General features: G+C 42.6%; 1 protein-coding gene across 5 annotated transcripts in view; it reads left to right on the top strand.

Annotated features, from left to right (window-relative positions):
- Nucleotides 1-14,807, top strand: part of LOC135497923 (uncharacterized) — a 177,784-nt gene that overhangs the window by 44,981 nt on the left and 117,996 nt on the right. For all 5 annotated transcript variants that reach the window (XM_064787955.1, XM_064787952.1, XM_064787953.1 and 2 more), the window contains exons 7-9: nt 4,368-4,640; nt 11,301-11,573; nt 12,849-13,121. In XM_064787955.1, coding sequence (XP_064644025.1) covers nt 4,368-4,640; nt 11,301-11,573; nt 12,849-13,121 — 819 coding nt within the window. The remainder of the gene's footprint in view (nt 1-4,367; nt 4,641-11,300; nt 11,574-12,848; nt 13,122-14,807) is intronic.

Here is a 14,807-nt window from a genome sequence, read left to right as displayed (position 1 = left end):
GGGCAAAATCCAAAAACCTTAAAAATGTGATTATTCCTTAACTTCTTGCCCGATTGCCACCAATTTGATATCATGGGTACATCTAACCACCATACAGTATATGTCACACATGTTTTTAATTTGACCTTCTTGTCAAGGTCACAAAGGTCAAATGGCGTAAATTCGCTGTCAGGCCGTAACTATGGCACGTTTCTTAACTGCAATGACTATTGATCACAAATTAAGTACACATGTACCCCTTGGTCAGGTGATCTCAGGTACCGAAGTTTGGTGCGATCTGATTTGCCGTTTGGCCTCCAGGGAGGGGGCTAAATCCTAAATTCTTCAAAATGCCATTATTCCCAGTAATGACTTGCCCGATTGGCACCAATTTTATATCATAGGTAAATCTAATTCTAACAACCATTCAATGTGTCACCCGGGTCTTCTTTGATTTGACCTACTTTTCAAGGTCACAGAGGTCGAATGTACTGTAAATTGGCCATTTTGGGGAAATTGTAATTGCTTGGACCTACATCAAACCTAACACTACATGACACAATACCATGCTCTTTATCCATCTTTCCTCCACATGAGGTGAGCACAATGGCCCTGGCCATTTCATCTCTGGATATTTTTACTGAGGACAGTACTCATGAGACTACGTCACATTATACACGGGTTTTTGATTTGACCTACTTTTCAAGGTCACAGGGGTCAAGTAGCGTAAATTGACCATCAGTGGTTTCCGGAACATATATCCGTAACCATAAATGCTAGGCATTTCATCTCTGGGTGGTTTGAAGGTCTTATGGTACCATTGTGCCTTTTGGCAGTTTTGACAGTTTTCGACCTACACTTGGCCCCAGGGGGCGCTTCATGCAAAAAACTACTTTTGGCTATATCTCATGAATTGTGCTAGCTAGAATCATGATATTTTTACTGAGGACAGTACTCATGAGACTACATCACATAATACCCGGGTTTTTGATTTGACCTACTTTTCAAGGTCACAGGGGTCAAGTAGCGTAAATTGACCATCAGTGGTTTCCGGAAAATATATCCGTAACCATAAATGCTGGGCATTTCATCTCTGGGTGGTTTGAAGGTCTTATGGTACCATTGTGCCTTTTGGCAGTTTTGACGGTTTTCAACCTACACTTGGCCCCAGGGGGCGCTTCATGCAAAAAACTACTTTTGGCTATATCTCATGAATTATGCTAGCTTGAATCATGATATTTTTACTGAGGACAGTACTCATGAGACTACATCACATAATACCCGGGTTTTCGATTTGACCTACTTTTCAAGGTCACAGGGGTCAAGTAGCGTAAATTGACCATCAGTGGTTTCCGGAACATATATCCGTAACCATAAATGCTGGGCATTTCAACTCTGGGTGGTTTGAAGGTCTTATGGTACCATTGTACCTTTTGGCAGTTTTGACGGTTTTCAACCTACACTTGGCCCCAGGGGGCGCTTCATGCAAAAAACTACTTTTGGCTATATCTCATGAATTATGCTAGCTTGAATCATGATATTTTTACTGAGGACAGTACTCATGAGACTACATCACATAATACCCGGGTTTTTGATTTGACCTACTTTTCAAGGTCACAGGGGTCAAGTAGCGTAAATTGACCATCAGTAGCATAAATTGACCATCAGTGGTTTCCGGAACATATATCCGTAACCATAAATGCTGGGCATTTCATCTCTGGGTGGTTTGAAGGTCTTATGGTACCATTGTGCCTTTTGGCAGTTTTGACGGTTTTCGACCTACACTTGGCCCCAGGGGGCGCTTCATGCAAAAAACTACTTTTGGCTATATCTCATGAATTATGCTAGCTTGAATCATGATATTTTAACTGAGGACAGTACTCATGAGACTACATCATATAATACCCGGGTTTTCGATTTGACCTACTTTTCAAGGTCACAGCGGTCAATTAGCGTAAATTGACCATCAGTGGTTTCCGGAACATATATCCGTAACCATAAATGCTGGGCATTTCATCTCTGGGTGGTTTGAAGGTCTTATGGTAGGCCCTACCATTGTGCCTTTTGGCAGTTTTGATGGTTTTCAACCTACACTTGGCCCCAGGGGGCGCTTCATGCAAAAAACTACTTTTTGCTATATCTCATGAATTATGCTAGCTAAAATCATGATATTTTTACTGAGGACAGTACTCATGAGACTACATCACATAGTACCCGGGTTTTTGATTTGACCTACTTTTCAAGGTCACAGGGGTCAAGTAGCGTAAATTGACCATCAGTGGTTTCCGGAACATATATCCGTAACCATAAATGCTGAGCATTTTATCTTTGGGTGGTTTGAAGGTCTTATGGTACCATTGTGCGTTTTGGCAGTTTCGACGGTTTTCAACCTACACTTGGCCCCAGGGGGCGCTTCATGCAAAAAACTACTTTCGGCTATATCTCAGGAATTATGCTAGCTAAAATCATGATTTTTTTGGTATGTGCGTTGGGGATGACTAGTGGAAGGTCTTTTGAAAACCGGCTCGTTCTGATTGTCAATATGCTCACAGGGCGGCGTGCTTGAAATCGGTTTCCGTCAATTTCGAGGAGAACCGTCTGATTAAATTCATTTTTGGTATGTACCTTGAGGGTGACTAGAGCGAGGCTCCTTTTGAAAACAGGCGCGTTCCGATTATCAATATGGCCACTAGGGCGGCTTGCTTGAAATCGGTTTCCGTCAATTTCGAGGCGAACCGTTTGTCCGATCAAATTCATTTTTGGTATGTACGTTGGGGGTGACTAGAGCGAGGTTCCTTTCGAAAACAGGCTCGTTCTGATTCTCAATATGGTCACCAGGGCAACGTGCTTTAAATCGGTTTCCATCAATTTCGAGGAGAACGGCTTGGAGGATGGAATCAATTTTTAGTGAGTGTAGGCCTAATGCAGTTTTGTAAGGGGAAGGTTCCTTTCAAAAATCAGCGCGATTCGAAAATCAATATGGCCGCCACGCTCACATCCTCAAAATAGGTTTCCACAATTTTAATTTCCATATGCAAACTAGCCACTCCACTCAGCCAACTTCACCATTATCTCACCTTCAACCTTAATAGGCTGAGGGGTTATGCTCGCTTTGCGATGCTATTTTTTGCCTTTTTGATGACTAGGTCATCACCAATTTTTTCCTTGGACTTCAGATAATGATATTGATCACTACTTGAGATGTTCACTCCCTTCGTATTGATTTTATTGTGTTCTTACACTGTTGGACGTGTATACAAACTGGTGTTTTCAGTTAGATTCTGGAGTGTGGCAAGCCTCGAGCTGTGCACTCAACTCTCTCTTCCGAGTTTAAGTTATGGCGCTGTACTCATCTATCCTCCTTAGAATGTGTAAGTTATAGCGCTGCACTGACTTTGGGTTTCGTCTTCTCAGTTGTGTAAGTTATAGCGCTGCACCTCTTTGAGACAAATTTCTCTGTGTGAACACTTCGTTCACTCATCATTTAATAAGGGTCCTACGTTGTGGACATAGAATATTCTGAGAGAATGAATATCCTGTTGTGATTGAGCCTGAGGTTTATAGTGCGTAAATCACGGTTGTGACAGAAGTTTGAGGTTGTGAATATAAGAACTGAGTTGTGTGATGATATGACGACGTAATGCTTGCTTGTAAATGAAAGTTTGAAGTACGATATTGTAAATAAGTACAGTGTATGGAAATCAATTGTTTCTGGTCGTAAATACTATGTAGTTTAAAGTGTTTCCTGCCAAAGTCTTAGCAGGACCTTCTCTGTAAGTGGCTAGTCTTCTTGCCGCTCAGACGATTTAGTCACAACACAAGCAAGAAAATAAGATATGTACCAAGTCTACAGTTATTATAGCTATTAATATAGTGATATTATTTTATTTGTTTCCAAACGGGTGCCAAGTGGGGGGGGGGGGGGGTTTGGAGTCCTAGGGGCGCTGAAAAAGACCCTTGCCCATGGGAACAGAGTCAGAAAAGTTTTTAGATATTCTATGTAAAAGCAGGAGAATAGATGAATACAGTAAAGTTTGCTTTATGAAGCTACATGTACCTCCTCTTAGCTTTTTAAATTTCTCTCTGAAAATACCCAAAAATACCAGCCAGAGCTCAGTGTTCAAAGGGTTAAAAATGCAATTATTACGCATTATAACTTCATTTACTTGTCCGATTGCCACTAATGTGATATCATGGCTATGTACATGTATCTGTTTATGTCTTTTATCTTTGCAGTGCCACCAGCCCTAGCATGGGTGCATGCTAATGGCTATGTACATGTATCTGTTTATGTCTTTTATCTTTGCAGTGCCACCAGCCCTAGCATGGGTGCATGCTAATTGGCTATGTACATGTATCTGATCTGTTTATGTCTTTTATCTTTGCAGTGCCACCAGCCCTAACATCAGATTTAACAGTGGATACGTTTACAACAACGGGAGTAACTGTGAAATGGACACTAACAACAGGATCATTCACCAACTTCAAGGTCACTTTTACACCAACAGCAGGTGGAGCAGTCACTGACACTCTGACTCCTGCTAAAACAGCCATTCAGGCAGTTACAGCAGCTTTACAAGCTGGGACCGCATACACTGCAAGGGTTGTAACAGTCCTGGGAGGGGTTGAGGGGCCTGCCAAGACAAAGACATTCACTACATGTACGTATGCTAAACCTTTTTACCCCTCAGCCCATAAAGGCTAGAGGGGTATTGTCGAGGCGTTCGCCGTCTGTCGGGCGGTCGGTCCGTCTGTCGGTCCGTCTGTCCGTTGATCTCGTTTCCGGAGCATATATTCGTAACCATAAATGCTGGCCATTTCATCTCTGGATATTTTTACTGAGGACAGTACTTATGAGACTACGTCACATAATACCCGGGTTTTCGATTTGACCTACTTTTCAAGGTCACAGGGGTCAAGTAGCGTAAATTGACCATCAGTGGTTTCCGGAACATATATCCGTAACCATAAATGCTAGGCATTTCATCTCTGGGTGGTTTGAAGGTCTTATGGTACCATTGTGCCTTTTGGCAGTTTTGACAGTTTTCGACCTACACTTGGCCCCAGGGGGCGCTTCATGCAAAAAACTACTTTTGGCTATATCTCATGAATTGTGCTAGCTAGAATCATGATATTTTTACTGAGGACAGTACTCATGAGACTACATCACATAATACCCGGGTTTTTGATTTGACCTACTTTTCAAGGTCACAGGGGTCAAGTAGCGTAAATTGACCATCAGTGGTTTCCGGAAAATATATCCGTAACCATAAATGCTGGGCATTTCATCTCTGGGTGGTTTGAAGGTCTTATGGTACCATTGTGCCTTTTGGCAGTTTTGACGTTTTTCAACCTACACTTGGCCCCAGGGGGCGCTTCATGCAAAAAACTACTTTTGGCTATATCTCATGAATTATGCTAGCTTGAATCATGATATTTTTACTGAGGACAGTACTCATGAGACTACATCACATAATACCCGGGTTTTTGATTTGACCTACTTTTCAAGGTCACAGGAGTCAAGTAGCGTAAATTGACCATCAGTGGTTTCCGGAACATATATCCGTAACCATAAATGCTGGGCATTTCAACTCTGGGTGGTTTGAAGGTCTTATGGTACCATTGTGCCTTTGGCAGTTTTGACGGTTTTCAACCTACACTTGGCCCCAGGGGGCGCTTCATGCAAAAAACTACTTTTGGCTATATCTCATGAATTATGCTAGCTTGAATCATGATATTTTTACTGAGGACAGTACTCATGAGACTACATCACATAATACCCGGGTTTTTGATTTGACCTACTTTTCAAGGTCACAGGGGTCAAGTAGCGTAAATTGACCATCAGTAGCATAAATTGACCATCAGTGGTTTCCGGAACATATATCCGTAACCATAAATGCTGGGCATTTCATCTCTGGGTGGTTTGAAGGTCTTATGGTACCATTGTGCCTTTTGGCAGTTTTGACGGTTTTCGACCTACACTTGGCCCCAGGGGGCGCTTCATGCAAAAAACTACTTTTGGCTATATCTCATGAATTATGCTAGCTTGAATCATGATATTTTAACTGAGGACAGTACTCATGAGACTACATCATATAATACCCGGGTTTTCGATTTGACCTACTTTTCAAGGTCACAGCGGTCAATCAGCGTAAATTGACCATCAGTGGTTTCCGGAACATATATCCGTAACCATAAATGCTGGGCATTTCATCTCTGGGTGGTTTGAAGGTCTTATGGTAGGCCCTACTATTGTGCCTTTTGGCAGTTTTGACGGTTTTCAACCTACACTTGGCCCCAGGGGGCGCTTCATGCAAAAAACTACTTTTTGCTATATCTCATGAATTATGCTAGCTAAAATCATGATATTTTTACTGAGGACAGTACTCATGAGACTACATCACATAGTACCCGGGTTTTTGATTTGACCTACTTTTCAAGGTCACAGGGGTCAAGTAGCGTAAATTGACCATCAGTGGTTTCCGGAACATATATCCGTAACCATAAATGCTGAGCATTTTATCTTTGGGTGGTTTGAAGGTCTTATGGTACCATTGTGCGTTTTGGCAGTTTCGACGGTTTTCAACCTACACTTGGCCCCAGGGGGCGCTTCATGCAAAAAACTACTTTCGGCTATATCTCAGGAATTATGCTAGCTAAAATCATGATTTTTTTGGTATGTGCGTTGGGGATGACTAGAGGAAGGTCTTTTGAAAACCGGCTCGTTCTGATTGTCAATATGCTCACAGGACGGCGTGCTTGAAATCGGTTTCCGTCAATTTCGAGGAGAACCGTCTGATTAAATTCATTTTTGGTATGTACCTTGAGGGTGACTAGAGCGAGGCTCCTTTTGAAAACAGGCGCGTTCCGATTATCAATATGGCCACTAGGGCGGCTTGCTTGAAATCGGTTTCCGTCAATTTCGAGGCGAACCGTTTGTCCGATCAAATTCATTTCTGGTATGTACGTTGGGGGTGACTAGAGCGAGGTTCCTTTCGAAAACAGGCTCGTTCTGATTCTCAATATGGTCACCAGGGCAACGTGCTTTAAATCGGTTTCCATCAATTTCGAGGAGAACGGCTTGGAGGATGGAATCAATTTTTAGTGAGTGTAGGCCTAATGCAGTTTTGTAAGGGGAAGGTTCCTTTCAAAAATCAGCGCGATTCGAAAATCAATATGGCCGCCACGCTCACATCCTCAAAATAGGTTTCCACAATTTTAATTTCCATATGCAAACTAGCCACTCCACTCAGCCAACTTCACCATTATCTCACCTTCAACCTTAATAGGCTGAGGGGTTATGCTCGCTTTGCGATGCTATTTTTTGCCTTTTTGATGACTAGGTCATCACCAATTTTTTCCTTGGACTTCAGATAATGATATTGATCACTACTTGAGATGTTCACTCCCTTCGTATTGATTTTATTGTGTTCTTACACTGTTGGACGTGTATACAAACTGGTGTTTTCAGTTAGATTCTGGAGCGTGGCAAGCCTCGAGCTGTGCACTCAACTCTCTCTTCCGAGTTTAAGTTATGGCGCTGTACTCATCTATCCTCCTTAGAATGTGTAAGTTATAGCGCTGCACTGACTTTGGGTTTCGTCTTCTCAGTTGTGTAAGTTATAGCGCTGCACCTCTTTGAGACAAATTTCTCTGTGTGAACACTTTGTTCACTCATCATTTAATAAGGGTCCTACGTTGTGGACATAGAATATTCTGAGAGAATGAATATCCTGTTGTGATTGAGCCTGAGGTTTATAGTGCGTAAATCACGGTTGTGACAGAAGTTTGAGGTTGTGAATATAAGAACTGAGTTGTGTGATGATATGACGACGTAATGCTTGCTTGTAAATGAAAGTTTGAAGTACGAGATTGTAAATAAGTACAGTGTATGGAAATCAATTGTTTCTGGTCGTAAATACTAGGTAGTTTAAAGTGTTTCCTGCCAAAGTCTTAGCAGGACCTTCTCTGTAAGTGGCTAGTCTTCTTGCCGCTCAGACAATTTAGTCACAACACAAGCAAGAAAATGAGATATGTACCAAGTCTACAGTTATTATAGCTATTAATATAGTGATATTATTTCGTTTGTTTCCAAGCGGGTGCCAAGTGGGTGCCAAGTGGGGGGGGGGGGGGGGGAGGGATTGGGAGTCCTAGGGGCGCTGAAAAAGACCCTTGCCCATGGGAACAGAGTCAGAAAAGTTTTTAGATATTCTATATAAAAGCAGGAGAATAGATGAATACAGTAAAGTTTGCTTTATGAGGCTACATGTACCTCCTCTTAGCTTTTTTTAATTATGCCCCCGCTAAAGTGGGGGCATTATGTTCTTAGGTGGTTTCCGGCCGCGTCCGCCGCGTCCGCCGCACTGAATTCCAGACTATAACTCAAGAACCCCTTGCTCGGCTGACTTGAAATTTTTAGGGGGTGTAGGCCTAGTGTGTCAAAGGGTCCCTATTGTTTTTTGTCGCGTTCCAAAATCCAATATGGCCGCCAGCCGCCATCTTAGATTTTCGCATTCCGCTCGTTTACTAGAGAACCGGAGGTCCAACAGTCTTCAACCTTTTGTGGTGTAATGGTCTATGGTAGGGGAGGTTCCCTATCGATTTTGGGCCCCACCCAAAATCAAAGATGGCCGCCAGCCACCATCTTAGATTTTCGCATTCCGCTCGTTTACTAGAGAACCGGAGGTCCAACAGTCTTCAACCTTTTGTGGTGTAATGGTCTATGGTAGGGGAGGTTCCCTATCGATTTTGGGCCCCACCCAAAATCAAAGATGGCCGCCAGCCACCATCTTAGATTTTCGCATTCCGCTCGTTAACTAGAGAACCGGAGGTCCAACAGTCTTCAAACTTTTGTGGCGTAATGGTCTATGGTAGGGGAGGTTCCCTATCGATTTTGGGCCCGACCCGAAATCAAAGATGGCCGCCAGCCACCATCTTAGATATTCGCATTCCGCTCGTTAACTGGAGAACCGGAGGTCCAACAGTCTTCAAACTTTTGTGGCGTAATGGTCTATGGTAGGGGAGGTTCCCTATCGATTTTGGGCCCGACCCGAAATCAAAGATGGCCGCCAGCCACCATCTTAGATTTTGGCATTCCGCTCGTTAACTGGAGAACCGGAGGTCCAACAGTCTTCAAACTTTTGTGGCGTAATGGTCTATGGTAGGGGAGGTTCCCTATCGATTTTGGGCCAGACCCGAAATCAAAGATGGCCACCAGGTCCCCGACTTGGTGATTTGTATTCCGCCCCGTAAATTAAAAACCGAGTGAGTGACAGACCTGAAACTTATGTGGTGTTATTACCTAGTGTAGGGGAGGTTCCCTATCCATTTTGGGCCCGATCTGAAATCCAAGATGGCTGCCAGGCCCGACTTGGTTTTTCGCATTCCGACCTGTAACTCAAGAACCAAGTGAGTGACAGACCTGAAACTTATGTGGTGTGATGAGGTTGTGTAGGGGAGGTACCCTGTCGATTTTGGGCCTGACCCAAAATTCAATATGGCTGCCAGCAGCCAACTTAGATTTTGGTATTCCGATTGTTAACTGAAGAACTAGAGGTTTGACACACTTCAAACTTTTGTGGTGCAATGGTCATTCAGGGGATGCTCTCTATCAATTTTGGGCGTGTTCCAAAATCCAATATGGCTGCCAGCAGCCAACTTAGATTTTGGTATTCCGATTGTTAACTGAAGAACTAGAGGTTTGACACACTTCAAACTTCTGTGGTGTAATGGTCTTCAGTAGGGGAGTTTCCTTTATCGATTTTGGGCGCATTCCAGAATCCAAAATGGCCTCCAGCCGCCATCTTAGATTTTTGCTGAGATGAGATAAGATAAGAGATGAGATAAATTAACTCTTTCAGTGCCAAGGACGTACATGTACGTCCTAAATATTAAGGTATTTTAGTTCCTCCAGACGACACCAGATGTCCCCAGCTACTCAAATGTGGTTCATATGGTTTCTCTGGCCTGGGGCGTCCAAATTGAATAATTTTTTCGACTGAGAGGGTGGGGTGGGGTTTGCCACCCCTCATTTTAGGTGAAAAATGGTGAAAATCGGCCAAAAATACCACTCCCTCAAAAAAATTTAGAACATAATCCTAGTATGCCCCTACTTATTACTGCTGTTTTATTGAAACAGGAGGTAAAGACAAAGGTTTTGAAGAATTTTGATGAGTGTATCTCAATTATTTTTGTGAGATTTTGGGTAGTGACAATGCCCAAAAATGCCCAAATCCTGGGCACTGAAAGAGTTAAATAGCCACGCAGTTGCTAGTCATTGATATCCGAGCATTGGATATTCTGTGACTGACACCAGGAGAAGGGATAAATAGCCTGACAGTTGATATTCATTAGCATGTAAGCAATGGATATTCTGTGACTGACATCAGGAGATGAGATAAATAGCTAGGCAATTCCTATTCATTGATATCCGAGCATTGGATATTCTGTGACTGACACCAGGAGAAGGGATAAATAGCCTGACAGTTGTTATTCATTAGCATGTGAGCAATGGATATTCTGTGACTGATTCTAGCAGATTGCACTAGCTACCCGGCAGTGACTAGTCTTTAACTTCCTGAGTACCAGATATTCTGTGACTGATTCCAGGCGATCGCATAATTGATGCTGTTCCAGTAACAGGGTCAACAGCTTGCCCACTGATCTTCTGTGTAAATTGCTAGCAGGCAATCGCCTTGGAAACGGCAAAAACTTAAAAGATCAAGGAGATGACAACGGCGAAAATAGTATAGACCACGCTTCACCTCTGTAGTGAGTAAATGGGAAAACCAACCTCTGCTGTTCACGTGCATGTCTATTGTCAGACCAACTAGCCCAGTCAACAGCCATATTATTGTGGATGTCATTTGAGAGCCTCCACAAAATTTCATAAACAGCCACAGAGAAGATATTATCGTATTTATGCGCTAAAAAGCGCATTGCGCTTATATTCGAGGTGCGCTTATAGCCACAATTTCATATTTATAGGCTAAATAACGCGCGCAATGAACATATTAACACACCGAACACACCAGAGCGGGGGCATACATTCGCAATTTGCCCCAATTGCGTTATATATTTCTAGTTTCTTTTTGAAAATACCCAAAAATACCCGCCAGAGATCAGTGTTCAAAGAGTTAAAAATGCAATTATTGCGCATTATAACTTCATTTACTTGTCCTATTGCCACCAATGTGATATCATGGCTATGTACATGTATCTGTTTATGTCTTTTATCTTTGCAGTGCCACCAGCCCTAGCATGGGTGCATGCTAATAGCTGTGTACATGTATCTAATCTGTTTATGTCTTTTATCTTTGCAGTGCCACCAGCCCTAACATCAGATTTAACAGTGGATACGTTTACAACAACGGGAGTAACTGTGAAATGGACACTAACAACAGGGACATTCGACACCTTCAAGGTCACTTTTGCACCAACAGCAGGTGGAGCAGTCATTGGCACTCAGACTCCTGCTAAAACAGCCATTCAGGCAGTTACAACAGCTTTACAAGCCGGGACCGCATACACTGCAAGGGTTGTAACAGTCCTGGGAGGGGTTGAGGGGCCTGCCAAGACAAAGACATTCACTACATGTACGTATGCTAACCCTTTTTTGCCTTTTTGATGACTGGGTCATCACCAATTTTTTCCTTGGACTTCAGATAATGATATTGATGACTACTTGAGATGTTCACTCCCTTCGTATTGAAATTTATTGTGTTCTTACACTGTTGGGCGTGTATATAAACTGGTGTTTTCAGTTAGATTCTGGAGTGTGGCAAGCCTCAAGCTGTGCACTCAACTCTCTCTTCCGAGTTTAAGTTATAGTGCTGTTCTCATCTATCCCCCTTAGAATGTGTAAGTAATAGCGCTGCACTGACTTTGGGTTTCGTCTTCTCAGTTTCGTAAGTTATAGCGCTGCACCTCTTTGAGACAAACTTCTCTGTGTGAACACTTTGTTCACTCATCATTTAATAAGGGAACAACGTTGTGGACATAGAGTATTCTGAGAGAATGAATATCCTGTTGCGATTGAGTCTGAGGTTTATAGTGCGTAAATCACGTCGGTTGTGACAGAAGTTTGAGGTTGTAAATATAAGAACTGAGTTGTGTGATGATATGACGACGTAATGCTTGCTTGTAAATGAAAGTTTGAAGTACGAGATTGTAAATAAGTACAGTGTATGGAAATCAATTGTTTCTGGTCGTAAATACTAGGTAGTTTATAGTGTTTCCTGCCCAAGTCTTAGCAGGACCTTCTCTGTAAGTGGCTAGTCTTCTTGCCGCTCAGACAATTTAGTCACAACACAAGCAAGAAAATAAGATATGTACCAAGTCTACAGTTATTATAGCTATTAATATAGTGATATTATTATATTTGTTTCCAAACGGGTGCCAAGTGGGGGGGGGGGGGGGTTTGGAGTCCTAGGGGCGCTGAAAAAGACCCTTGCCCATGGGAACAGAGTTTTAGATATTCTATGTAAAAGCAGGAGAATAGATGAATACAGTAAAGTTTGCTTTATGAAGCTACATGTACCTCATCTTAGCTTTTTAAATTTCTCTTTGAAAATACCCAAAAATACCAGCCAGAGCTCAGTGTTCAAAGGGTTAAAAATGCAATTATTACGCATTATAACTTCATTTACTTGTCCGATTGCCACCAATGTGATATCATGGCTATGTACATGTATCTGTTTACGTCTTTTATCTTTGCAGTGCCACCAGCCTTAGCATGGGTGCATGCTAATGGCTATGTACATGTATCTGTTTATGTCTTTTATCTTTGCAGTGCCACCAGCCCTAGCATGGGTGCATGCTAATTGGCTATGTACATGTATCTGATCTGTTTATGTCTTTTATCTTTGCAGTGCCACCAGCCCTAACATCAGATTTAACAGTGGATACGTTTACAACAACGGGAGTAACTGTGAAATGGACACTAACAACAGGATCATTCACCAACTTCAAGGTCACTTTTACACCAACAGCAGGTGGAGCAGTCACTGACACTCTGACTCCTGCTAAAACAGCTATTCAGGCAGTTACAACAGCTTTACAAGCTGGGACCGCATACACTGCAAGGGTTGTAACAGTCCTGGGAGGGGTTGAGGGGCCTGCCAAGACAAAGACATTCACTACATGTACGTATGCTAAACCTTTTTACCCCTCAGCCCATAAAGGCTAGAGGGGTATTGTCGAGGCGTTCGCCGTCTGTCGGGCGGTCCGTCCGTCTGTCGGTCCGTCTGTCCGTTGATCTCGTTTCCGGAGCATATATTCGTAACCATAAATGCTGGCCATTTCATCTCTGGATATTTTTACTGAGGACAGTACTCATGAGACTACGTCACATAATACCCGGGTTTTTGATTTGACCTACTTTTCAAGGTCACAGGGGTCTAGTAGCGTAAATTGACCATCAGTGGTTTCCGGAACATATATCCGTAACCATAAATGCTAGGCATTTCATCTCTGGGTGGTTTGAAGGTCTTATGGTACCATTGTGCCTTTTGGCAGTTTTGACAGTTTTCGACCTACACTTGGCCCCAGGGGGCGCTTCATGCAAAAAACTACTTTTGGCTATATCTCATGAATTATGCTAGCTAGAATCATGATATTTTTACTGAGGACAGTACTCATGAGACTACATCACATAATACCCGGGTTTTTGATTTGACCTACTTTTCAAGGTCACAGGGATCAAGTAGCGTAAATTGACCATCAGTGGTTTCCGGAAAATATATCCGTAACCATAAATGCTGGGCATTTCATCTCTGGGTGGTTTGAAGGTCTTATGGTACCATTGTGCCTTTTGGCAGTTTTGACGGTTTTCAACCTACACTTGGCCCCAGGGGGCGCTTCATGCAAAAAACTACTTTTGGCTATATCTCATGAATTATGCTAGCTTGAATCATGATATTTTTACTGAGGACAGTACTCATGAGACTACATCACATAATACCCGGGTTTTTGATTTGACCTTTTTTCAAGGTCACAGGGGTCAAGTAGCGTAAATTGACCATCAGTGGTTTCCGGAACATATATCCGTAACCATAAATGCTGGGCATTTCAACTCTGGGTGGTTTGAAGGTCTTATGGTACCATTGTGCCTTTTGGCAGTTTTGACGGTTTTCAACCTACACTTGGCCCCAGGGGGCGCTTCATGCAAAAAACTACTTTTGGCTATATCTCATGAATTATGCTAGCTTGAATCATGATATTTTTACTGAGGACAGTACTCATGAGACTACATCACATAATACCCGGGTTTTTGATTTGACCTACTTTTCAAGGTCACAGGGGTCAAGTAGCGTAAATTGACCATCAGTAGCATAAATTGACCATCACTGGTTTCCGGAACATATATCCGTAACCATAAATGCTGGGCATTTCATCTCTGGGTGGTTTGAAGGTCTTATGGTACCATTGTGCCTTTTGGCAGTTTTGACGGTTTTCGACCTACACTTGGCCCCAGGGGGCGCTTCATGCAAAAAACTACTTTTGGCTATATCTCATGAATTATGCTAGCTTGAATCATGATATTTTAACTGAGGACAGTACTCATGAGACTACATCATATAATACCCAGGTTTTCGATTTGACCTACTTTTCAAGGTCACAGGGGTCAATTAGCGTAAATTGACCATCAGTGGTTTCCGGAACATATATCCGTAACCATAAATGCTGGGCATTTCATCTCTGGGTGGTTTGAAGGTCTTATGGTAGGCCCTACCATTGTGCCTTTTGGCAGTTTTGACGGTTTTCAACCTACACTTGGCCCCAGGGGGCGCTTCATGCAAAAAACTACTTTTTGCTATATCTCATGAATT

The sequence above is a fragment of the Lineus longissimus genome, chromosome 13 (assembly GCF_910592395.1).
Source record: "Lineus longissimus chromosome 13, tnLinLong1.2, whole genome shotgun sequence".
NCBI classification, from domain to species: Eukaryota; Metazoa; Nemertea; class Pilidiophora; order Heteronemertea; family Lineidae; genus Lineus; species Lineus longissimus.
This window is presented reverse-complemented; position numbering and strand designations above follow the sequence as displayed.